We start from the raw sequence: 26229 nt of genomic DNA, 5'->3' as shown, positions 1-26229 counted from the left end.
GATTGGGTGAGTGAAGGAAAGTGGGTGCGGCCAAGCACCGGATTGGCCGCAGTATACTGGCTGTTTGCAGACTGTCATGGCGGCGCCCACGCCGCGGCCTAGCGGGGACGCGGCGCGCTACACGCCCGCTGTCACAGGGGCGCTCCCAGGCTCGCGATGGTGCCCCATGGCAGGGACACAGGTGACAGGTGACCGCAGGGAGCCAGGACGGAGTCCGCAGCGGCGGACGGATGTCAGCCTGGTAAGTCGATTCCTGACACCCCTCCTTTGCCTGTACCGTAGGTGGACATATAGGCTTGAATGGCCTTTTGTTGCTCCTCCATCTTCTGAAGCATATAGAGTGTTGAATTCCCCCTCGTTACCACCTCTTGTTTCAGGTGATGGCAGGGCAGGTTCAGGAGTGTTTGCTGGCGCTCCAGTCTTTGGCACACAGTGGCTGAATGTCGAAAGTGGCACGCAATTTTTCGGGCCATCGCCAGCATCTCCTACACGCCCCTGTCGTTTTTAAAAAAATTCTGCACCACCAAATTAATTGTATGTGCAAAATATGGGACGTGCTGGAATTTGCCCAGATGTAATGCAAGCACAATATTGGCGGCGTTGTCCGATATCACAAATCCCCAGGAGAGTCTAAGTGGGGTAAGCCATTGTGCGATGATGTCCCTCAGTTTCCGTAAGAGGTTATCAGTGGTGTGCCTCTTATGGAAACCGGTGATACACAGCGTAGTCTGCCTAGGAATGAGTTGGCGTTTGTGAGATGCTGTTACTGGTGCCGCTGCTGTTGTTGCTGCGGGAGGCAATTCATCTACTCAGTGGGCTGTCACAGTCATGTATTCCTTAGTCTGCCCTGTTCCACTTGTCCACATGTCCATGGTTAAGTGGACACTGGGTGCAACCACATTTTTAAGGACACTGAGGACACTTTTCTTAATGTCCCTGTACAGTCCGGTAATCGCTTGTCTAGTGAAGTGGAATCTAGACGGAATTTGGTATCGGGGACACAGAATGTTCATCAGCTGTCTAAATCCCACTGCACTAATGGAGGATACCGGACGCACGTCTAACATCAGCATAGTTGTTATGGCCTCAGTAATCCGCTTTGCAACAGGGTGACTGCTGTCATATTTTATCTTCCTCGCAAAGGACTGTTGACAGTCAATTGCTTAGTTGAAGTAGTACAAGTGATCTTCTGACTTCCCCTCTGGGATGAAGATCGACTTCCAGCAGCAACAACAGCAGTGGCAGCAGCAGTAGTAGGCATAACACTCAAGGATCCTCCAGAGGAATCACGATTAGGGGAGGACTTGTCAGTCATGGCAGTGACATGGCCTGCAGGACTACTGACGTTCCTGACTGAGGAGGAAATTTGACAATGACTTCTGATGAATGTGCTGCAGGTGACGTATAAGGGAGGATGTTCCTAGGTGGTTAACAGCCTTACTCCTACTTATTACAGATTGACAAAGGCAACATATGGCTTGACAGCTGTTGTCCACATTTGTGGAGAAATAATTCCCCACCGAAGAGGTGACTTTCTTGTATTGTGTCCAGGCATGTCAATGTGCTTTCTCCTCTAATGGACAACAGCTGTCTCCACTGGTGCCTTATTCAAACCAACCACATCTCCATCAGAATCCTGATCATAAACTTCCTCCTCAGTGCCAGCTACACCAATATCCTGCTCATCCTGGTGTACGTCTACAGTGACATCCTCAATCTCAATATCAGCAACTGGACTGGTGGTGCTCCTTCCAGCACTTGCAGGGGGCGTGCAAATGGTGGTAGGAGCCTCCTTTTTCCATACAGTCTTGGGAAGGTCAGGCCTGGACATCGCAACCGCGGACACACTACGACTCTCCTTGGGGATTTGCGATATCTCTGTATGCACAGATGTTTAACAAGCTTAATTTTATTCGAGAGGCTGGAGGGCTTCCATCCTCATGAGAAGCTGAGCCACCAATTATGAACATAGGCCAAGACCTTAGCCTTACCTTGCCACTTCGTGTCGTGAATGGCCTATTGCCAATTTTGCCAATTTTATGTTTCTCGTCAGATAGTTTATTTTTTTCTGATTATTAATTTTTGCTTCTTGGATTTTACACGCCCTCTATGACATTGGGCATCGGCCTTAGCAGAGAAAGTTGATGGAATGAAATCGTTAATGTCATGACTGGTGGCAGCAGCAGCTTCAGCACTAGGAACTGGAAGTGGTTCCAGATCTTGCACAATTTTTTCCTCCAAATTGTTGTTCTCCATTTCACAGGACAGCACCCTTTATTATTACAGGACACAAACAGTGCCCCTTTATTTTCACAGCACCCCTGTATACTTACACCATAGAGGGCCAATGTAATGTTATTTGAACAGCAACACTCCTATATTTTACAGTATACAGAAGTGTGCTTTTAATTTTTAACAACTGCACCCCTGAATTTTTATGACACACAGGACCGGTGTAATGTTATTTGAACAGCAGCACCCCTATATTTTCCAGCATACAGGAGGACAGTGCCCCTGCACCCTGTACAACACAGTGACAGCCAGGACAGCAACACCCATGTACAGCTGCAGCACATGAAACACCAGTGACAGGACAGCACCCCTAACACCGCACAGGTACACCACAGTGACTGCAGCAGCACCCCTACAGAGCACACACTGACCCCACCCAATGCCACCACCCACAGAGAGAGACAGAGGTCTGTCTCCCTCACTCTCCAAGTCTGGGGTGAAAATGGCGGAGATGCGTGGCTGTTTATATGGAATCCAAATCCAGCGAGAATCCGACAGTGGGATGATGACGTTTTGCCTCGTTCTGGTTTCCAAGTCTGGCAAGTAGTCCAGAGCTGGACTCGGATCTGGGCTCAGAGCGTGAAGTTCGGGGGGTCCAGTTCTCAGGGAACTGAACCCGCTCATATCTAATAATAATGTGTAATGGGCATTACGGTGTGTAATAATGTGTAATGGGCATTATAATGTGTAATAATGTGTAAGGGGCATTACAGTGTGTAATAATGTGTAATGGGCATTACGGTGTGTAATAATGTGTAATGGGCATTACGGTGTGTAATAATGTGTAATGGGCATTATGGTGTGTAATAATGTGTAATGGGCATTAGTGTGTATTGTGTAATGGGCATTACGGTGTGTAATAATGTGTAATGGGGATTACGGTGTGTTATAATGTGTAACGGTGCTGGAGATGGGTTTCTATTTTCCGCTGGGTGCTCATAATTCAAGTTGCTGTTTGTGCGTTACTATACAGGTTGTATGACACAGGTGTGTACATTACACTAGTGCTTTGTAGTTAAATTGTGTTTAATATTTTTCCCACAGATGTTTCAGCAGAGGAAAATCACAAATTCTGGTCTGGATTCATTGAATTGTATCACGAGAACGAGTGCCTGTGGTGTGTAATAAGTGCGGACTATGCCAACAGGACACAGAGGAATCAGGCATATGACCTGCTGATCAGATACAGTAGAGCCCGGAACAGTGAACAGTGTTTTTATAGGAGCACAAGAAGTACATGGAATCGCAACGTTCAGGAGCAGGGATGGGAGAGGTTTAGAAGCCAACACTTTGATATTATGACCTCACGAAAATCACTTTGGAGCAAGAGCCAAGGATAAGGCCACATTGTAATCTGGATCCGGATTCTCCCACTCTTGTGGAAGAGGAGGCATCGGAGAGTCTGGATCTGGTAAGTACACACACATTTGTATTGTATTGTACACACACATTTTTACATAGAGTTCATTTTTGTTTTATATTGCAGGATATTACACCGAAGCTGGAAGTGAAGCCTTGCATGAGCGAGACAACTGAAGTGGACCACCGAACCCAACAGCCACGACCCCTGAAACAGTGGAGGTCATCCGGAAACCCACTTCTGCCCCGCCCAGCTCACAACAGTTTTTTACTCTCACCGAGGAGGTTCTTAATAGGTTCCCAGACTTGGAGCAATCGTGTAGCATTTACATCATGGCGGAAATGCGACTGATGAAGGAGGATCAAAAGAAGATCTACAAGCGTCTGGTTCTTGATGCTACCTCATTCACAAATGACGACTCTCTTGTTGAGGCGTGTGAGATAATACTTGGGATAAGGTTGGTTGGTATCCGTTCAGATGGTCGACCATGTTATGGTCGACAGTCATTAGGTCGACCACTATTGGTCGACATTGACATGGTCGACATGTACACATGGTCGACACATGAAAATGGTCGACACATGAAAGGTCGCCACATGAAAAGGTCGACATGAGTTTTTTAACTTTTTTTCCTTTTTGGGGAACTTTTCCATACTTTATGATCCACGTGGACTACGATTGGAATGGTAATCTGTGCTGAGCGAAGCGAAGGCACCATGCCCGAAGCATGGCGAGCGAAGCGAGCCATGCAAGGGGACGCGGTGCACTAATTGGGGTTCCCCGTCACTTTACGCAAAAAACAACACCAAAAAGTTAAAAAACTCATGTCGACCTTTTCATGTTTCAACCTTTCATGTGCCGACCATTCTCATGTGTCGACCATGTGTCCATGTCAATATCGACCAATAGTGGTCGACCTAATGACTGTCGACCATAACATGGTCGACCATTCATACCGGAACCAGGTTGGTTTATTATCCTCCCTGCGCTATCGCCCCTCGGTGTCTGATGCCGGTAGTCTGGCTTGTTAAAGCCTTTGTTGTGTAATGATTGACATCTGCCAATGAAATACAATATCCTGAACCGGTTCTGAAACCTTTACTTATGATTATATGAAATGGAGTATGCATACATATACAGTGTATTAATGCAGAAATCACTATTGTATGAATAAAATATATAGAGTACTGTGGTGCCAAATAATTAAGTTCTTGTGAAAGTTCCGTGCACTCAGCAACTAATGCGGAGATGAATGAGATATCCAATGATCACTATCGGTGGTAGAGACCGGAGACCCGTATCTCTACAATGGCTACAAGTCTGTGTAGTCTTGAGTGCTACCATTGCGGCCGTTCATCTTAGACGGTGGGACTCGGGCATTGTTCAGGATTAACACAGGGGCTCCGGACTGACTCCGCTCTGGCTGACATGCCTGCGTCCTCGGTTGGTCTTGTTCCAGACTTCCCCGGGAGCTAGCGTCCTGCACCTGGCTCTTCGTTGCCTGGGGAGGGAATGTACCGGCTCGTTCTCTGCAGAACCTCTTGCAGACACCCCCCCTCACTTGCAGAGACTCACCTTTTGTTCTCCTTTGGGCGCCACCCATCTGTCCTTTCCGCTTGTGATGTTCCTTGCTGTCCTGGTTCCATTTTTATACACCAGGGACCGGGGCTTCTTAGGAGTATCAGTGTCTGTTATATACAAAAAGAAAAGGTCGCACAAGTCGTCTGTTCCTTTAAACCAACCCTCTAAATGTTTACCGTTTTGTTCATATAAATTATCTTTACTGAGGGGTGCTACCACAGGCAAGATAGGGTGCTATATATGCAAAAAAAGAGAAAACAAGATTGCCTTGTAGTGGTGCACATTGCTAATATAAAATGTAACTTTTAATTTGTATTAATAAAAAACATTGCGAAATATAGGGTAAAATATAAAGGTGAAAAAATAGAAAAAGTGTTTTAAAATATGTGACTCCTCGCACACAGGGCGTCCGCAAACTGCAAATTCTGTATGCCTTTATAATATGCAAATGTTCATATATTTTACTGTGTTTATTAATAAACGTTGTATAATTCCCAGCAGTGATTCATGTCTTGTTTTATATTTATTAATATTATATAGTTACCAGCAATTCATGTCTTGTTCTTTATTCCTTATTTTCAATATAACCAATAAAGGTCATGTATGACAAGATATACTAATATTCAATCTATATGTAAGAGAATCACTATAGGAGTCTCTAACAAATCAGTGTGCTAGTTAATTTCTTCACAGCAAGATGTTTACAGATGATTTTATTAATTTCTATGTATATACAGTGTGTGTGTGACTCCTTGGGACTGGACATATGGTAGAGGTCACTATTATTCCATCTTACCACACATTAAGGAGATATACTATAGTGCTAAGAGTCTAATAAATGTTGTTATATTATGTATCTGTTCTTCATTTATAGTGCACTATTCAGTCTAGCTGTGACTCATATATCGCCACTTATATTTCAATGTTATAGTTGATTCTATGGGGTTAATTCCCTTCTACACAGGCAAGTATTGATAATAACGGTCACACAGCGTCTGTGTCCCTTATTAGCAGCACAAAGCAAACAGTCTGACTATAACTCATGTGTGGCTCCAAATGTTTCAATATTGTAGCTATTCCTTAGCTTCTATCAGCACAAGCAATTGTTGATTGATGTTGTTACACTGTCCGTATCCTTTATTGGTAGCCCAGTCACACAGTCTAGCTGTGACTCATTCACTGCTGTGAATGTTACAATATTGTAACTATTCCAGTGAGGTTAATGTCTATCAGTACAGACAGCTCTTAGAACATGATTTCTGTTTAAATCCACAGTGTGGTTTATTTCTGTGTGATTGATGTGGATCACTAGTGCATTCCTTTATTGCAACTTATCCCACCTCAATAATTAACACAGTATATATCCTTCCCTAATTATCTACAGTATTTTGCTGCATATACACCATACACTAGATCTCATAATAGAATGTGTTGATAGTGGTAATTGATTCCATGGGGTTAATTTCCATCAGCACAGACAGCCACCAGTACATAGAATTACACAGCGTCTGTGTCCTTCATTAGCAGCACGAGTCACACAATCTGACTATAGCTCATGTGTGGCTGCAAATAGCTGTTAATTAATGTTGTTACACTGTGTCTATATTCTTTATTAGTGGCCCAAATACACAGTCTAGCTGTAACTTATATAGTGCTGTGAGTGTTGCAATATTATAACCATATTCATGGAATCAATTTCTATCCGTACAGACAGCTATTAGAACATGATTACTATTTGGATCCAAAGTATGGTTTATTACTGTGTAATTCTTGTGGATTATTGGTGATTCCTTATTACAAAATATTCCACCCAAATCAATACAATACATACCGATCCAGACCTAGCCAAGACACTGGGAGAGCGCATTGATATCAGTTGGAGAAGATCCAGAAATCTGAAAGATATCCTAGTTGAAAGTCATCTGAGAACCCCAAAAACAGCCAGTAAAAAAAAGGGTTCATATCCATGTGGTACATGCAAAGCATGTGCCGCAATGATACCCACGACCCAATATACAGACAAATTTGACAAAACTTGGAAGATAAATGACTATATAAATTGTGACACATTGGCAGTAGTCTATAACTTAACATGCCCATGTAACAAGAGCTATATAGGCAAAACTAAAAGACCGTTTAAACGGAGAATTTTGGAACACATTGGCAGCATCAGGAATGCTGAACGTGATCAGAGATTATCTAGGAATCTAACGCCTATAGCACGTCACTTTCTGAAATGTCACCAATCCAACCCTAGAGGCCTGGTAGCCTTTGGCATGAAAAGGATCACTCTTAACATCCGAGGAGGTGACGTGGACCGTGAACTATTAAAACAAGAAACAAGACTAATATTCCTGATGAATACCCTCAGACCTAATGGTCTAAATGAGGAGAACATATATACTGCCTTTTTGGAATAAAATACCAAAATTCTCACCAACTGTGTAATAGGCTCTTGCATCTGAGATAAGACATATCCTCAGTGAACGTCTTTAGATCCAAATGGCCCAAAATAAGGAGACCATCTACATTTCCCTCCTTTTTCTGAAATAAAGATATTAAAATCTTGATGAATTTATAATTGGTTGCTGTATTCGAGATGCGATTCTTTTCCAGTGGAAACTCAAAATACTATATGTACCTACCAATGGACAAGCAAGATCATACTGCCTGAACCTATCTTAGTCAATAGGGAATTTTAGACACACACACAATATGACGTTTTTTTCTTTATTCACGTAACATATAAATTAATAGAAAAAACTAACATAAAAAATATAGAGATGTGTATGCCCTTGATAAAAACCTACCTGTAATAGTTGTTGCATATACCAATTACTTCATTGTCGAGAGCAAGACCCCCACTCCAGACATTATAGAACATGAATGTAAATATTTGTCGAACAAATACACTGGATGAATAGCACTATGTATGTGACAGGAGGTTGTAACATATTCTCCTCAGGGGTCTACACTTATAGATGACCCTACATGGACAAACTCGTGCCTTTTGAAAGTTAGATAATTAATACACTCCAGTTTTAAAATCTTATGGTGTGGTGGACTAATCTGTATAGTGTCCTTGGTATAGTCTAAAAACCGATAGATTTATCATAACCATTTATATGTCTCTAATATTTACAATTCATTTTATTCACTGTCTAATCAGTTTTAATCACGTTGTTTGTATCACATCACTTCTTTTTCTCTTTGTTTGATGATTTTTTGGTCACAAAATTTTTTTCACTGGTCACTCATGATAATGTTCATATTTATTATAAAATTAATTTTTATTTTTTATCTTTTTATTTTTTCACAACACCAACATAAATCATTACTAAATAACAATATTTTTCACCAATGATGTATGAATCACATGGAGTCCTAGGAAGAAAATTGGATCCTATCTACTCACCTGCATCACAATTTTCACTTATTTACAGTTTTTTATTTTCACAATAATAATCACAATTTTTTTATATATGAGTTGAAAAAATTATAATATTAATTTAATAATAGCTTTGATAACAAAATTAAATTAGATAGATTTATAAGGCACATAACGAGACCTGCAATATAATTAAATATAAATCTATAGAGTTCTAATGATAAATGCAAACAAAATGAATATAAAAGTTACTGTTAATGAACGTACAGATCTGTGGATCCTGCACCACATAATAATCTTAAACACACTTAATAAGTATTGGGATATGAATAGGACGGTCCAACTGATGTAAAAATGATGGAGATGGATGTCCGGCATTTGATTATCATATTTAAATGAATTGCAATATCAGATGTGGCACTTTGTGTCCATATACGGGTTGAAGGAAAGATATCCGTACCTATCATTATATGAGGAATATTAATGGGCATTCACTGAATATATTACATTTTAGAATATAACTTGGAAACACTGGATTAATGTCTGTAATTGATTATAGCAACCTTAGGTAGATCTGTATTTCGTTAAACATGCTGGTCACATGACTGGAGAGATCGGATCACTGGGGAGGAATATGCGTCACAGAGAATCGTGACAATGATTGGCTCTAGGGAGCCTATGTATTGGTATAAATTCCGGATCTGGGAGGCGATCTGGTTAGCCTCAGAAGAAGCAATTGCGAAACGTGCGTCAGGCCTTTCTGCGCACACGGCGTCCGCTACTGCTTTAATGCCGAGGCAGTGAAACAAAGATCTTACACACTCCCGGAAGGGAATGATCATTTAGATAGAGAAATGTGTATGTAGATAGTCTTCTGTACCACAGCGATATAGCATGTCAGTGATTTAGATTGATACTCTAATATTACACCCCTCGAAGGGTACAATTATATAGATAGATATAGATCGAAAGTGTGCTTAGACAGCCATACGGAGAGCAGTGTTTCAACGTGCTGTTATTATCAGCACACTCCACCATGAGACTCCGTGTGTGATATGTATTGATTTGGGTGGAATATTTTGTAATAAGGAATCACCAATAATCCACAAGAATTACACAGTAATAAACCATACTTTGGATCCAAATAGTAATCATGTTCTAATAGCTGTCTGTACGGATAGAAATTGATTCCATGAATATGGTTATAATATTGCAACACTCACAGCACTATATAAGTTACAGCTAGACTGTGTATTTGGGCCACTAATAAAGAATATAGACACAGTGTAACAACATTAATTAACAGCTATTTGCAGCCACACATGAGCTATAGTCAGATTGTGTGACTCGTGCTGCTAATGAAGGACACAGACGCTGTGTAATTCTATGTACTGGTGGCTGTCTGTGCTGATGGAAATTAACCCCATGGAATCAATTACCACTATCAACACATTCTATTATGAGATCTAGTGTATGGTGTATATGCAGCAAAATACTGTAGATAATTAGGGAAGGATATATACTGTGTTAATTATTGAGGTGGGATAAGTTGCAATAAAGGAATGCACTAGTGATCCACATCAATCACACAGAAATAAACCACACTGTGGATTTAAACAGAAATCATGTTCTAAGAGCTGTCTGTACTGATAGACATTAACCTCACTGGAATAGTTACAATATTGTAACATTCACAGCAGTGAATGAGTCACAGCTAGACTGTGTGACTGGGCTACCAATAAAGGATACGGACAGTGTAACAACATCAATCAACAATTGCTTGTGCTGATAGAAGCTAAGGAATAGCTACAATATTGAAACATTTGGAGCCACACATGAGTTATAGTCAGACTGTTTGCTTTGTGCTGCTAATAAGGGACACAGACGCTGTGTGACCGTTATTATCAATACTTGCCTGTGTAGAAGGGAATTAACCCCATAGAATCAACTATAACATTGAAATATAAGTGGCGATATATGAGTCACAGCTAGACTGAATAGTGCACTATAAATGAAGAACAGATACATAATATAACAACATTTATTAGACTCTTAGCACTATAGTATATCTCCTTAATGTGTGGTAAGATGGAATAATAGTGACCTCTACCATATGTCCAGTCCCAAGGAGTCACACACACACTGTATATACATAGAAATTAATAAAATCATCTGTAAACATCTTGCTGTGAAGAAATTAACTAGCACACTGATTTGTTAGAGACTCCTATAGTGATTCTCTTACATATAGATTGAATATTAGTATATCTTGTCATACATGACCTTTATTGGTTATATTGAAAATAAGGAATAAAGAACAAGACATGAATTGCTGGTAACTATATAATATTAATAAATATAAAACAAGACATGAATCACTGCTGGGAATTATACAACGTTTATTAATAAACACAGTAAAATATATGAACATTTGCATATTATAAAGGCATACAGAATTTGCAGTTTGCGGACGCCCTGTGTGCGAGGAGTCACATATTTTAAAACACTTTTTCTATTTTTTCACCTTTATATTTTACCCTATATTTCGCAATGTTTTTTATTAATACAAATTAAAAGTTACATTTTATATTAGCAATGTGCACCACTACAAGGCAATCTTGTTTTCTCTTTTTTTGCATATAGAGTATCAGTGTCTTTAATATCCGTTCTTCTGGGTGACTTTGTGTCTGTATCTCCAACGCCTTTCAGCTTGCTGGCCTTCCTCTGGGAGTCTGTGTGATTCACTGTTCTCTGGCATAAGTGAGGTTAAGTAGCCATCTTGTGGGTGGGAGAATTTACTGTTGGTAGTTCCTACTTAGATTGTGATTGGCTTTTCTAGATATCAATCAATAGTTCTGTGGATTGGTTATTCATACTTGGATTGTGATTGGTTATTCTAGATGTCAATCAATGGTTCTACTGTGGATTGGTTATTACTACATGGATTGTTATTGGTTTTTTTAGATGGCAATGGTTCTTCTGTGGATTGGTTGTTCAGTTACTGTTTAGTGTTGCACATTTCTTGATACAAGTAAAAGACTTAAACTGTTTGCTACTAGATATCACATTTTATACATAAATCCCTGGTGTTCTTGCAGTCTGGGTTGAACATTGCATGTGACTACGTAACAGAAGACTATATTATGTTCCTCCAATAAGTGTGAATGGAATAAAATAGTCTCATCGTGTGCCTGTATTCTGTATAAATGTATTATTCCTATCAGAAAGGTGTTACCTGGGTGTTATATATATAGTTACTTGGATACTAGTGGGCTTAGAGAGTGTTTGATCCCAGGATGTAAAGATATTATCTTCATATACAAATTATGGATCGTACTTCATTGTCCTGGTTGAGGCCTTTGGGTGTTCGGGTCACCATGTGGATTATCATACGCAGGTCCTCCCTGTTGATGGTGTGTATGTAGTCACCCCCTCTCCAGGTTTTCTTAACCTCCTTCAGTCCTGTGACCTTGAGTAGTGTGGGATTTGATTCATGATGTTCTTTGTAATGTAAGGAAAGTGGATGTTCTTCCAAACCTTTTTTTTATATTCCGTATGTGTTCATTTATTCTCATTTTGAGTGGCTGTATAGTCCTTCCTATGTATTGTTGCGGACAGGGACATTCTAACATATATATGATGCCCTTGCTGTGGCATGGTAAGTTGTCCTGTGTGTTACATGTTGTGGAATGTGAAACAGACATTACTGTTTGGGTAGGTGTGGTGCTTCTAGCTTTTGTTGTGTGGCAGCCCATGCAGGTCCCTTAGTGGTAGAAGTCCCCTTCTTATGTGTTCCTTCTATAGTAGTTTGTTTTGGTGGTACGTGGCTGTGTACCAGCTTCTTCTTAATGTCTGGTGCTTTCAGGAACACTACTTTTGGTTTTGGAGGTATGATATCTGCTAGTGTGTCATCTTGAAGTATCGGCCAATGTTTGTTTATGATCTTTTTAATCTGATTTGCTTGTTTTGTGTATTGTGTTATGAAAAGGATCTCTTCTTTGTCTGTTTTATGTTCTGGTCTCTTTTTGTATTGTAGGAGGGGAGGCTTATCATTTCCCTTACCCATGGTATATGCTGTCTGTACCTTTTCTGTATCATACTGTTTCTCTCTAAATTTTAAACTTAGTTCTTGTCCTTGTGTCTCATAATCGCTGACTCTGGAGCAGTTCCTCCTGAGTCTTTTGAATTGGCCTACTGGGACACTGTTCAACCAGTTTGGGTGGTGGCAGCTGGAGGTTAGTATGAAGCTGCGGACGTCTACTGGTTTGTTGAACGTGTTGGTATGCATTTCGTTATCTGTGATGAATATGTAAATATGTAATTAGTACCAGTGTTGGATTCTTGACCTCATTGTCCTGGACTTCTGATCATTGTGATCTATGCACTTCTTATGTTCCTTATAAAAGCACTGTTCAGAAATCTTGCACTTTATCTTCTATACCCAATGTATGGTGGCAGCACTGATATTCTGTGGGATACGCCTGATTCCTCTACTGGTTACTGTTGGCATAGTCCTTGCTAAAAAGACACTTGTTCTCATGATAGAGTCACTGAATCCAGACCAGAATTGGTGATTTTCTTCTATTTTTTTATATATATAAAGTTTTTTTTAAAAAGTGTTTTTCTTGTTTAATTAATGGTTGTTAATGCAAATGTCATTTTGTGTAACATATTTTTGTAAGAATCAGAGGGTCAGCGAGACATTATGGAGCCAATGTATCATTTACTATTTGCTACTAATTCCCTCAAAACAACTGGACCTCCCAAATGTAAGTAGAAGGGACTGCAGCAGGTATCTCCCATACCTTCATACATGGACATTTTCAGGCAAGGGTCAGGTAAGTTTATTTTTCCAAATACAACAACCCTAATTCACCTACAAGTTAAAAAACAACATTTGAACAGACAGAATTAATTTAAAACTAACAAATAAAACTTTCTTTACACAGAAAGAGACCCCCCCCTTTCCTCCCGTAATATCATCCCACTATTCAAATGATTTGTCAAAATCGGACACAGCCAAAATCACACCGGAAATCTTTTGATTTTAAACTACTTTATTTCATATCTTTAATTCACATATTTTTGTCTATATTTTAAACTTAAAAAATACTTTACTCAGCAGTTTGCTTGTGGTGGCGAAATGCACATGCGCAGCGGCCGCGCAGACACACACATTGTGGCGGCATCCCTGAGGGGCGAAAGCGGGCGGGCCGGGACCATTTTCCAGGGGCTGCGTGATATCACACCTGCGGTCATCTCTGAGTAACCCCCTATAAGCTTCCAGAGTGCACCACATATCTCATCTTTTCCAAGTTACTACAAATGATATGAGATCGGTAGCAGCACTACTTTCAGGATTATTACACAGAACACACATAAAGGCTGACACAGCAAATAACAGTAACACACACAAGGGATTCATTAGAAATAAGGAAGCATAATCATCATTAAGTCTAATTATCAGCTGATTCTGTGCAGGACCCATACACCTCTTTACTGCCTCCAGCATTCCCTGGTACTGCACTGCGGCCATCTGCCCTGTCTCCCCCCACTACTGCCACCCACAATGTCTCCCCCCACTACTGCCATCTGCCCTGTGTTCCCCCACTACGGCCAACGCCCTGTCTCCCCACACACCTGCCACCCGCCCCGTCTCCCACCAACATCTCCCCCCATTACTGCCACCCACCCTGTCCCCCCCTACTGCCATCCACCATCTCCCCACCACTACTGCCACCCACCTGTCTCCCTCCACTACTGCCGCCTGCCCCGTCTCCCTCCACTACCGCCACCTGTCCCATCTCCCTCCATTGTTGCCACCCACCCTGTCTCCCCCCACTACTGTCACCTGCCTTGTCTCCCCCCACTGCTGACACCCACCCTGTCTCCTTCCACTACTGCCACTCGGCCTGTCTCCCCCCACTACTGTCACGCACCGTCTCCTCCCACTACTGCCATCGCCGTCTCCCTGCACTACTGCCACGACCCTGTCTCATTCCACTACTGCCACCCACCATCTCTCCCCCACTACTGCCACCGCCCTGACTCTCCCCACTACCACCCACCTGTTTCCCTGACATCCAAGCACTAGTTGGGGATTTATGGTACTAACAGTCCTTCATCAACAGATGGAAGTAACCAGGGCAGTACAGAGGCAGAAGCTGCTTCTGGTACATGGACCCTGGTCAAGTAGGGCTGGGAGAGCTAGATTATGTAATAGGGGCCTACAGTAAGTCAGTACGGAGGCAGAAGCTGCTTCTGGTACATGGACCCTGGTCATGTAGGGCTGGGAGAGTCAGTAAGATTATGTAATAGGGGCCTACAGTAAGTCAGTAAGGAGGCAGAAACTGCTTCTGGTACATGGACCCTGGTCATGTAGGGCTGGGAGTCAGTATGATCATGTAATAGGGCCCTACAGTAAGTCAGTAAGGAGGCAGATTCTGCTTCTGGTACATGGACCCTGGTCATGTAGGGCTGGGAGAGTCAGTAATATTCTGTAATAGGGAACTACAGTAAGTCAGTAAGGAGGCAGAAGCTGCTTCTGGTACATGGACCCTGGTCATGTAGGGCTGGGAGAGTCAGTAAGATTATGTAATAGGTGCCTACAGTAAGTCAGTAAGGAGGCAGAAGCTGCTTCTGGTACATGGACCCTGGTCATGTAGGGCTGGGAGAGTCAGTAAGATTGTGTAATAGGGAACTACAGTAAGTCAGTAAGGAGGCAGAAGCTGCTTCTGGTACATGGACCCTGGTCATGTAGGGCTGGGAGAGTCAGTAACATTCTGTAATAGGGGCCTACAGTAAGTCAGTAAGGAGACAGAAGCTGCTTCTGGTACATGGACCCTGGTCATGTAGGGCTGGGAGAGTCAGTAAGATTCTGTAATAGGGGACTACAGTAAGTCAGTAAGGAGGCAGAAGCTGCTTCTGGTACATGGACCCTGGTCATGTAGGGCTGGGAGAGTCAGTAAGATTATGTAATAGGGGCCTACAGTAAGTCAGTAAGGAGGCAGAAGCTGCTTCTGGTACATGGACCCTGGTCATGTAGGGCTGGGAGAGTCAGTAAGATTCTGTAATAGGGGCCTACAGTAAGTCAGTAAGGAGGCAGAAGCTGCTTCTGGTACATGGACCCTGGTCATGTAGGGCTGGGAGAGTCAGTAAGATTATGTAATAGGGAACTACAGTAAGTCAGTAAGGAGGCAGAAGCTGCTTCTGGTACATGGACCCTGGTCATGTAGGGCTGGGAGAGTCAGTAAGATTATGTAATAGGGAACTACAGTAAGTCAGTAAGGAGGCAGAAGCTGCTTCCGGTACATGGACCCTGGTCATGTAGGGCTGGGAGAGTCAGTAAGATTCTGTAATAGGGGACTACAGTAAGTCAGTAAGGAGACAGAAGCTGCTTCTGGTACATGGACCCTGGTCATGTAGGGCTGGGAGAGTCAGTAAGATTCTGTAATAGGGGACTACAGTAAGTCAGTAAGGAGGCAGAAGCTGCTTCTGGTACATGGACCCTGGTCATGTAGGGCTGGGAGAGTCAGTAAGATTATGTAATAGGGGCCTACAGTAAGTCAGTAAGGAGGCAGAAGCTGCTTCTGGTACATGGACCCTGGTCATGTAGGGCTGGGAGAGTCAGTAAGATTATGTAATAGGGAACTACAGTAAGTCAGTAAGGAGGCAGAAGCTGCTTCTGGTACATGGACCCTGGTCATGTAGGGCTGGGAGAGTCAGTAAGATTATGTAATAGGGAACTACAGTAAGTCAGTAAGGAGGCAGAAGCTGCTTCCGGTACATGGACCCTGGTCATGTAGGGCTGGGAGAGTCAGTAAGATTGTGTAATAGGGGCCTACAGTAAGTCAGTAAGGAGGCAGAAGCTGTTTCTGGTACATGGACCCTGGTCATGTAGGGCTGGGAGAGTCAGTAAGATTGTGTAATAGGGGCCTACAGTAAGTCAGTAAGGAGGCAGAAGCTGCTTCTGGTACATGGACCCTGGTCATGTAGGGCTGGGAGAGTCAGTAAGATTGTGTAATAGGGGCCTACAGTAAGTCAGTAAGGAGGCAGAAGCTGCTTCTGGTACATGGACCCTGGTCATGTAGGGCTGGGAGAGTCAGTAAGATTATGTAATAGGTGCCTACAGTAAGTCAGTAAGGAGGCAGAAGCTGCTTCTGGTACATGGACCCTGGTCATGTAGGGCTGGGAGAGTCAGTAAGATTATGTAATAGGGCCTACAGTAAGTCAGTAAGGAGGCAGAAGCTGCTTCTGGTACATGGACCCTGGTCATGTAGGGCTGGGAGAGTCAGTAAGATTCTGTAATAGGGAACTACAGTAAGTCAGTAAGGAGGCAGAAGCTGCTTCTGGTACATGGACCCTGGTCATGTAGGGCTGGGAGAGTCAGTAAGATTATGTAATAGGGGCCTACAGTAAGTCAGTAAGGAGGCAGAAGCTGCTTCTGGTACATGGACCCTGGTCATGTAGGGCTGGGAGAGTCAGTAAGATTATGTAATAGGGGCCTACAGTAAGTCAGTGAGGAGGCAGAAGCTGCTTCTGGTACATGGACACTGGTCATGTAGGGCTGGGAGAGTCAGTAACATTATGTAATAGGGGACTACAGTAAGTCAGTAAGGAGGCAGAAGCTGCTTCTGGTACATGTACCCTGGTCATGTAGGGCTGGGAGAGTCAGTAAGATTATGTAATAGGGTGCCTACAGTAAGTCAGTAAGGAGGCAGAAGCTGCTTCTGGTAGATGGACCCTGGTCATGTAGGGCTGGGAGAGTCAGTAAGATTATGTAATAGGGGCCTACAGTAAGTCAGTAAGGAGGCAGAAGCTGCTTCTGTTACATGGACCCTGGTCATGTAGGGCTGGGAGAGTCAGTAAGATTATGTAATAGGGGCGTACAGTAAGTCAGTAAGGAGGCAGATGCTGCTTCTGGTACATGGACCCTGGTCATGTAGGGCTGGGAGAGTCAGTAAGATTATGTAATAGGGTGCCTACAGTAAGTCAGTAAGGATAGCAGATGCTGCTAATTAGCAATCCTTTTTCTAGCGTGCTGGGGGCTGCCCATCGCAGGGCGAGGCAGCCTAGTATGCTGACCGGCGCCTCCCCCCTTTATGAAGCAGAAATTGCGATCGCTCCACAATTACTGCTTCATCTTAGAAACTAGTGAAGCATCCTGCCAGCTTAGCAGTGCCCGCAGGATCCCCACCGCGTTCTTCTAGATTGCGATGGCTGCGTGTGATGTCATGCAGCCACAGTGAACATGACCGTTTGTCCGCCTCCCTTTCTCGCAACACCGCACTTGTAACGCTCCATCTTCTCACTGGAAACGGAGCTTTACCCCCCACCCCGTGACAGCCTCTACCTGATTAACAAGAAGCAATCACATTTCCTACAGCCCCCTGTAGAGAATGCAGGTGCATACGCAGGACGGGCGCTGCGCATGCGTCCGCAAGTTTTTCTCAATAATTCCGTTTGGATCACACACTGTAGTCCAACCTGAATTAGGCCCAGAGTCACCATCTTACAGGGAGCCGGTGAAGGGAGCAGAGAATGGGTGTTATGTGGCAGGAACGGGCTGGTTAGGTAACAGCCAGGCTGCTGTATTCTGTACAAGCTACAAGCGGTGCAATTCTTCTGCTGGGAGACCCAGGTAGAGGACATTGCAGTAGTCTATGTGTGATGATACAAGTGCATGTATGACTGTAGGTAGATTTTCTGAGGGAATAAAGTGCTGGAGTCTGACTATGTTCCTCAGATGAGGATCTGAGTGTGGCTGATACCTGATGTCTAAGTGTCACTCCACCATCCAGGACACCAAGATTCTGCACAGGATCAGCATTATGTAAACCTGAACCCCCAAGCGTAAGTCTGGTTGGTAACAAAGCTGAGCTGTAGCCCTGTCCTTTGTTGGTGAGCTTCTATCATAAAGACCTGTTTCACCAGGACTGAGTCACAGCCAACTGGCATCACCCACACCTGGAGCTCAGCTAGACATTTAGGATTGGTACTGGGTTCTTAGTACCCAGAACAAAAGACAGACCATCTGCATAGCAGTGGTAGATGAGGGCATGACAGCCGATTATTTCACCCAGTGGTTGCATGTATATTGCAAAAAGCACAGGACATAGGATAAGAACCTTGAAGAACAACGCATGGCAATAATAAGTATACTCCAAAAGATTAAAATGGCTTCTCACCTGTGTGATTTCTCTGGTGTGTAACAAGATGTGATTTCTGTCTAAAACATTTCCCACACTCAGAACATGGAAATGGCTTCTCACCTGTGTGACTTCTGTGATGTATAACAAGATATGAGTTCTGTGTAAAACATTTCCCACACTCAGAGCAAGAATATGGCTTCTCACCTGTGTGACTTCTCTGATGTTTAACAAGATCTGATTTCAGGGCAAAACATTTCCCACACTCAGAACATGGAAATGGCCTCTCACCTGTGTGACTTAGCTGATGTCTAACAAGTTGTGATTTCCGGTCAAAACATTTCCCACACTCAGAGCAAGAAAATGGCTTCTCACCTGTGTGACTTCTCTGATGTATAACAAGATGTAATTTGTCTGCAAAACATTTCCCACACTCAGAACATGGAAATGGCTTCTCACCTGTGTGACTTCTGTGATGTATAACAAGATATGAGTTCTGTGTAAAACATTTCCCACACTCAGAGCAAGAATATGGCTTCTCACCTGTGTGACTTCTCTGATGTTTAACAAGATCTGATTTCAGGGCAAAACATTTCCCACACTCAGAACATGGAAATGGCCTCTCACCTGTGTGACTTAGCTGATGTCTAACAAGTTGTGATTTCTGGGCAAAACATTTCCCACACTCAGAGCAAGAAAATGGCTTCTCACCTGTGTGACTTCTCTGATGTCTAACAAGATGTAATTTGTCTGCAAAACATTTCCCACACTCGGGACATGGAAATGGCTTCTCACCTGTGTGACTTCGCTGATGATCAACAAGATGTGATTTCTGTGAAAAACATTTCTCACACTCAGAGCAAGAAAATGGCTTCTCACCTGTGTGACTTCTCTGATGTCTAACAAGCTCTGGTTTGTCTGCAAAACATTTCCCACACTCAGAACATGGAAATGGCTTCTCACCTGTGTGACTTCTCTGATGTCTAACAAGCTCTGGTTTGCCTGCAAAACATTTCCCACACTCAGAACATGGAAATGGCTTCTCCCCTGTGTGACTTCTCTGATGTATAACAAGATGTGATTTCCGGGCAAAACATTTCCCACACTCAGAACATGGAAATGGCTTCTCACCTGTGTGACTTTGCTGATGTGTAACAAGACTTGATCTCCAAGTAAAACATTTTCCACAGTCAGAACATGGAAATGGCCTCTCACCTGTGTGAGTTCTCTGATGTCTAACAAGTTGTGATTTCCGGCCAAAACATTTCCCACACTCAGAACATGGAAATGGCTTCTCACCTGTGTGACTTTGCTGATGTGTAACAAGACATGATTTCCAAGTAAAACATTTTCCACAGTCAGAACATGGAAATGTCCTCTCACCTGTGTGACTTCTCTGATGTCTAACAAGAGCTGATTTGTATGTAAAACATTTTCCACACTCAGAACATGGAAATTGCCTCTCAGCTGCCTTAGCTGGCTGATGGGTAATAAGCTTTGTGTTCTGTGTAAAACATTTGGCATCTATAGAACAGGGAAACACTGTATCTACTGTCAGAGCTGTAACAAATGCTCCAATATCAGAGTGATCAGGAGAACATTTCCCAGGATCAGGGGGATCAGCTGATAGAGCTGGATGTATAATTGGGGTAATGGGATTATTTCCTGGAGAATCCTGTCTACTGTCATTATCTTTTATGTCACAATCCGGGGATAACATTAGATGTCCTTCTGAGATATTCCTGCTTGTGTGTCCATCTGCTGGAAATAAAATACATTATGGAAATACAAAAATGAGAACACACAATAACAAATGTAATATTATAATAAGACTTAGATATCTCTCTCTCTTGTACTTGTAACTAACCATGAAGTATAAATGGAGATGTAGTCACTCGCCAAGTCCTATGTCAGCACCAATGTAAAACAATGGATGGGGAATGTATCGTATGAATTGGAGATTCTAGCTGAACAATAACATCAGTCATATGAGCTGATGGATCAGAGAAATGTCTCCTAACGTTACTCCTGGAAGCATTGGTAAGGTAGCATTCCTTTATGTGTGTGCTCATACGCTGGTAAGCCTGTATATGTGTTACTCGCCCTTATATAAGGTATATTGCTACAGCAGAGTACGTGTGGAACAAGGTACCTTACATGCAATACACCATATAATACCCTGTAATCATCATCATCTTCCAGGTTATAATCCACTTTTACACCCCCCATCATCAGTGTCTTACCTCTATTCTCTCAATAGTAATAAGGATGATGTGTGTACAGTAAGTATGATATAGAGAATTACATATCAGGATCTATACAGCTGCCGCCATACTTCTGCTTCTCATACGTGTGCTACTGGCAGCAGTGAACATCTGAGTGAGAGTGCAGGGAAGACAGCAGAGTCTGATGAGAAAGAGATTGGATCTGCCTTTGCAGGGATGTACCACACCTGTCACCCCTGTTAGTATATAAAATAATAAATAAGAGGGGCCTGAGTCCATCCAGACATGCTTTCTGGAGCTTTTATTACTACGTGGCTTCTTATCTACCCTACCTGATAGCTGTCGGCCACCACTGGAACCAAGAAACAATCTATTAAGTCCCCCACTTCTCCTGCCCTAAAGCCGCTCACTCCGGGCACCGTTCACTGCCGCAGCCTAGTGACGCAGCTGAAGCCACGGGCTGTATTCTGGAGCTAAGTGTGCCCAGTCTTTCCTGCACACTCCGGATAGCTGACTTGGAGGCACTTTTGCCTCAGGTGGGAGCACTGGCTCTTCCGCTACTGCTGGGGGCAGAACAGGCTGCGCACAGTCACCGGAGCCCGGCAGTGATATTGGGAAGTGAGGTGATGATCAAGCACTCTTGCTCCGTTGCCCTTTCTCCGAATTCCACTAGCCGATCTGCTAAGGTATCCGTGTCGCCCCACCTGGGACGTTGGACCTCCGGCCCTGCTAGGTATGAAACATGGCTGCTGCTAATAGAGAGGCTGGGGCTTGTGGGTCTCACCGGTTCTGTACAAAGGTCCACTGGTAGGCCACCCTCTTCAATGCCAACGCCCTTAGTACTCTACCTCCGTCCAGCGGGACTCCTCCAAGCTCACGAGTGCCGCCCTCATGATGCTTCTGGACACATTGAAAGGGATATCCACACCCTTCTCCTGATACACGATCTCCAGATCGTCCTTTGACATTCCACTGAAGACCGCCATCTTGTGCGTTCTCCTGCACTGCAGTTACTCCTCTCCTAACTCGGCTTCTCCAATCAGGTGACCGAAAAGCCACCTAGGATTATCCCACCGCTATGCCAGCAATTTCTGTGACTGGATGGTTCTGTACGAAAGCCCTCACCCTGCCTTGCGTCCTGCTCCAGTCACAGAATGGATGTTTAGGTCACACGGGATCTGGCCAATTAGGGGATTCCCAATTACCATTAGTAACCGCCTATTACTGACTCCACCCACTGCGTAATGGGCAGGTACTACACTGCCACCACCAGACTCCTTGTCGCTATGGAGTCTGGAACCATGGTACTGCTCTGTATGTGTCTACACGCTATCTTACCACACCTGTGTGGTGTCGACGAATCACCACTAGTCGCTGGACTTGGCCTCTGCACAGTAGCTGGCGGGAGGCGAAGCTTGGAGACGCTGAGTGCACCCTGGACAGCCGGAAAACGGAACTATGTTTGGCATAGCACTGCAGATCACAAGATGAAGCGGTCATCTTGAGGCAGATGTTTATTCACCCAGTCTTAAAAAACACTGTTCCCTATTGCTAGTGGCAACAGCAATACAGCAAGATGTTTACAGCAGAGTGAAAATAGTATAATACCTCTGGAGGCTAACAGGCCTCCTCTTTTTATCTTACGCCAATACACATACCACAGGGGGCAAGTCCACCGTGCTGTTCTCAACCAATCATTGTTTACCCATGTGATGTGCATGCCTTGGCCACATGCACAGCTATCATTGTCCTCTACGGACGGTGGGGAGTAGTCGCTCTCCTTTGACCGTCCCATCCTGGAGGGTTGGTATCCACCCTGGTGACGCTCAGTCTAGGCTGGGGGAAGTTTTCCCATCTAAACTACTTCCAGGAATCTGCCCAGGTACCCAGCTCACCATCTCCAGTCTAAAATTGGGCTCCAGAGATGGGCAGCCTAGATCCCAGGTCAGGCTTTCCTGCCCACCAAAGGTGATCCCTAAGGAGCTCCAGAAAACCACTCAGCTTGTTTTAAAGCTGAGCTGCTCCTCTCTCTCCTCATGATACTTCCATGTGGGAGGCTAGAGAGGAAGGCATTCCATTTTGGGGGGAAAGTACTGGGGGAATCCACCAGCCTACACCAGGCATGTCCAAATTGCGGCCCTCCAGCTGTTGTGAAACTACATATCCCAGCATGCCCTGACAGTTTTGCTGTCAGAGAATGCTAAAGCTGTGTCAGGGCATGCTGGGATGTGTAGTTTCTCAACAGCTGGAGGGCAGCAGTTTGGACATGCCTGGCCTACACAGTAATGGATTCCCCCCTCCTGGGACACACAAACAAGTGCATTCCACCTTAAATACAATTAAAATACACTATACACATTGGCCCTCATTCCGAGTTGTTCATTCGCTAGCTGTTTTTAGCAGCCGTGCAAACGCTAAGCCGCCACTCTCTGGGAGTTTATGTTAGCTTAGCAGAAGTGCGTTCGAAAGGATCGCAGCGCGGCTACAATATTTTTTTGTGCAGTCTTAGCTTGCGATCACTTCAGACTGTTCAGTTCCTGTTTTGATGTCACAAACACGCCCTGCGTTCGGCCAGCTACACCTGCATTTTTCCTGGCATGCCTGCGTTTTTTTGAACACTCCCCGAAAACGGTCAGTTGACACCCAGTAATGCCCTCTTCCTGTCAATCACTCTGCGGCCAGCAGTGCGACTGAAAAGTGTCGCTATACCTTGTGTGAAACGACATCAATCGTTGTTAAAGAACGCCGTGCGTGCGCATTGCACTGCATACGCATGCGCAGAAGTGCCGATTTTTTTGCATGATCGCTGCGCAGCGAACGAAAGCTGCTTGCAAACAACTCGGAATGACCCACATTGTTGCTTAATAAATAAATAAATATATATATATATATATATATATATATATACACACACATACATATATATATATATATATATATATATATATATACACATACATACACACACACACACACATATACACAGTGTTTGCAAATACGCACTGTAGCGCGTATTTTACCCAGATCGGAGGACGGGGACTCACTTTTCAAAAACGTGTGGGTCCCCGAGGACGCGCTCCGCTGCAGCCAATTCCTGGCTCTCAATTAACTGCACTTCCTGCCTGTAAAGAGGAGGTGGAGCCTTACCACTACCAGTCCTCTGGCGGTGCCTCCCCCTCCTGGTCACATGCAGCCGCGGATTCACACGGGGGCCGGGAAGAGAATGAAGACGGCTCTACGGCTGCTCTACGCTGTGCTGCGGGCGGGAGGTGACAGCGTAAGTGCTGTGGGGTAGGGTAAGTAGCCTAGGAGCGGGTGGCTGAACTTGGGTGGTGGCTTTCCTTGCATGCCTTGTGTGTCTTCTGGGAGTGTCATGGGCTTGTAGCCCGACCTGGTTGTTTCAGGCATCCACTACAGTAAGTTTCCCTGATATTCCCAGCGCCATTCACAAATCAGCTAAGGATCTATGAGACTATAACATGAATCAATTGTGCAGGCACTGCTGCTACCTGTGGTGCACCCGCTACTTCTTCAGTCAAAAGCATTTATACAAGTGATCTGAGCCCGGGCAACATCATATAAGGCTAGAAATGAGAAGACACACCGGCATCCCAATCGCAGCACTGCCGACGCCTAACCCTCCCACTCACAGCCTAACCGTAACCTCCACCCAGCAGTGCCAAAACCTAACCTCCCTTACCCACAGCCTAACCCTAACTTCCCCCCAGCAGTGCCTAACCCTAACCTCCCTTACCCACAGCCTAACCATAACCTCCCCCCAGCAGTGCCTAAACCTAACCCCCTTACCCACAGCCTAACCCTAACCTCCCCCCAGCAGTGCCTAAACCTAACGCCCCTTACCCACAGCCTAAACCTAACCTACCCCCAGCAGTGCCTAAACCTAACGCCCCCTAACCCACAGCCTAACCCTAACCTCTCCCCAGCACTGCCTAAACCTAACCCCCTTACCCACAGCCTAAATCTAACCCGCCCCCCCTAGAGACTAACCCTATCCCCCCTCTCTGCAGCCTAACCCTAACCTCCGCCCAGGAGTGCCTAAACCTAACCCCCTTACCCACAGCCTAACCCTAACCTCCACCCAGCAGTGCCAAAACCTAACCCCCTTACCCACAGCCTAACCCTAACCTCCCCCCAGTATTGCCTAAACCTAACCCTCCCACTCACAGCCTAACCCTAACCTCCCCCCAGCAGTGCCTAAACCTAACCCCCCTTACCCACAGCCTAACCCTAACCTCCCCCCAGCAGTGCCTAAACCTAACTCCCCTTACCCACAGCCTAACTCTAACCTCCCCCCAGCAGTGCCTAAACCTAACCCCCCTTACCCACAGCCTAACCCTAACCTCCCCCCAGCAGTGCCTAAACCTAACTCCCCTTACCCACAGCCTAACTCTAACCTCCCCCCAGCAGTGCCTAAACCTAACCCCCCTTACCCACAGCCTAAACCTAACCTCCCCCCAGCACTGCAGACACCTAACCCTCCCACTCACAGTCTAACCATAACCTCCCCCCAGCACTGCCTAAACCTAACCCCCCTTACCCACAACCTAACCCTAACCTCCCCCCAGCAGTGCCTAAACCTAACCCCCCTTGCCCAGAGCCTAACCCTAACCTCCCCCCAGCAGTGCCTAACCCTATCCCCCCTTACCCACAGCCTAACCCTAACCTCCCCCCAGCAGTGCCTAAACCTAACCCCCTTACCCACTGCCTAACCCTAACCTCCCCCCAGCAGTGCCTAACCCCAACCTCCTCCCAGCAGTGCCTAAACCTAATCCCCCTTACCCACAGCCTAACCCTAACCTCCCCCCCAAGCAGTGCCTAACACTATCCCCCCTTACCAACAGCCTAAACCTAACCTCCCCCCAGCAGTGCCTAACCCTATCCCCCCTTGCCCACAGCCTAACCCTAACCTCCCCCCAGCAGTGCCTAACCCCCCTTACCCACAGCCTAAAACTAACCCCTCTTACCCCCAGCCTAACCCTAACCTGCCCCCAGCAGTGCCTAAACCTAACCCCCTTTTCCCACAGCCTAACCCTAACCTCCCCACAGCAGTGCCTAAACCTAACCCCCGCCTTACCCAAAATCTAACCCTAACCTTCCCCCAGCAGTGCCTAACCCCCCTTACCCACAGTCTAACCTCCCCCAAGCAGTGCCTAACCCTATCCCCCCTTACCCACAGCCTAACCCTAACCTCCCCCCAGCAGTGCCTAACCCTAT

The 26229-nt window shown here is 44.7% G+C and overlaps 1 protein-coding gene across 1 annotated transcript in view; it reads right to left on the bottom strand.

Annotated features, from left to right (window-relative positions):
• The window catches only part of LOC134983267 (uncharacterized), a 569154-nt gene that overhangs the window by 161382 nt on the left and 381543 nt on the right, over window positions 1-26229 (bottom strand). The window contains exons 5-7 of the mRNA XM_063948990.1: window positions 18798-20530; window positions 7671-7777; window positions 7486-7557 (exon numbers count right to left, since the gene is read on the bottom strand). Coding sequence (XP_063805060.1) covers window positions 7486-7557; window positions 7671-7777; window positions 18798-20530 — 1912 coding nt within the window. The remainder of the gene's footprint in view (window positions 1-7485; window positions 7558-7670; window positions 7778-18797; window positions 20531-26229) is intronic.

This window comes from Pseudophryne corroboree (assembly GCF_028390025.1).
Source record: "Pseudophryne corroboree isolate aPseCor3 chromosome 3 unlocalized genomic scaffold, aPseCor3.hap2 SUPER_3_unloc_11, whole genome shotgun sequence".
NCBI lineage: Eukaryota > Metazoa > Chordata > Amphibia > Anura > Myobatrachidae > Pseudophryne > Pseudophryne corroboree.
The sequence above is the reverse complement of the archived record's forward strand: the minus strand, read 5'-3'. Positions and strand labels throughout refer to the sequence as shown.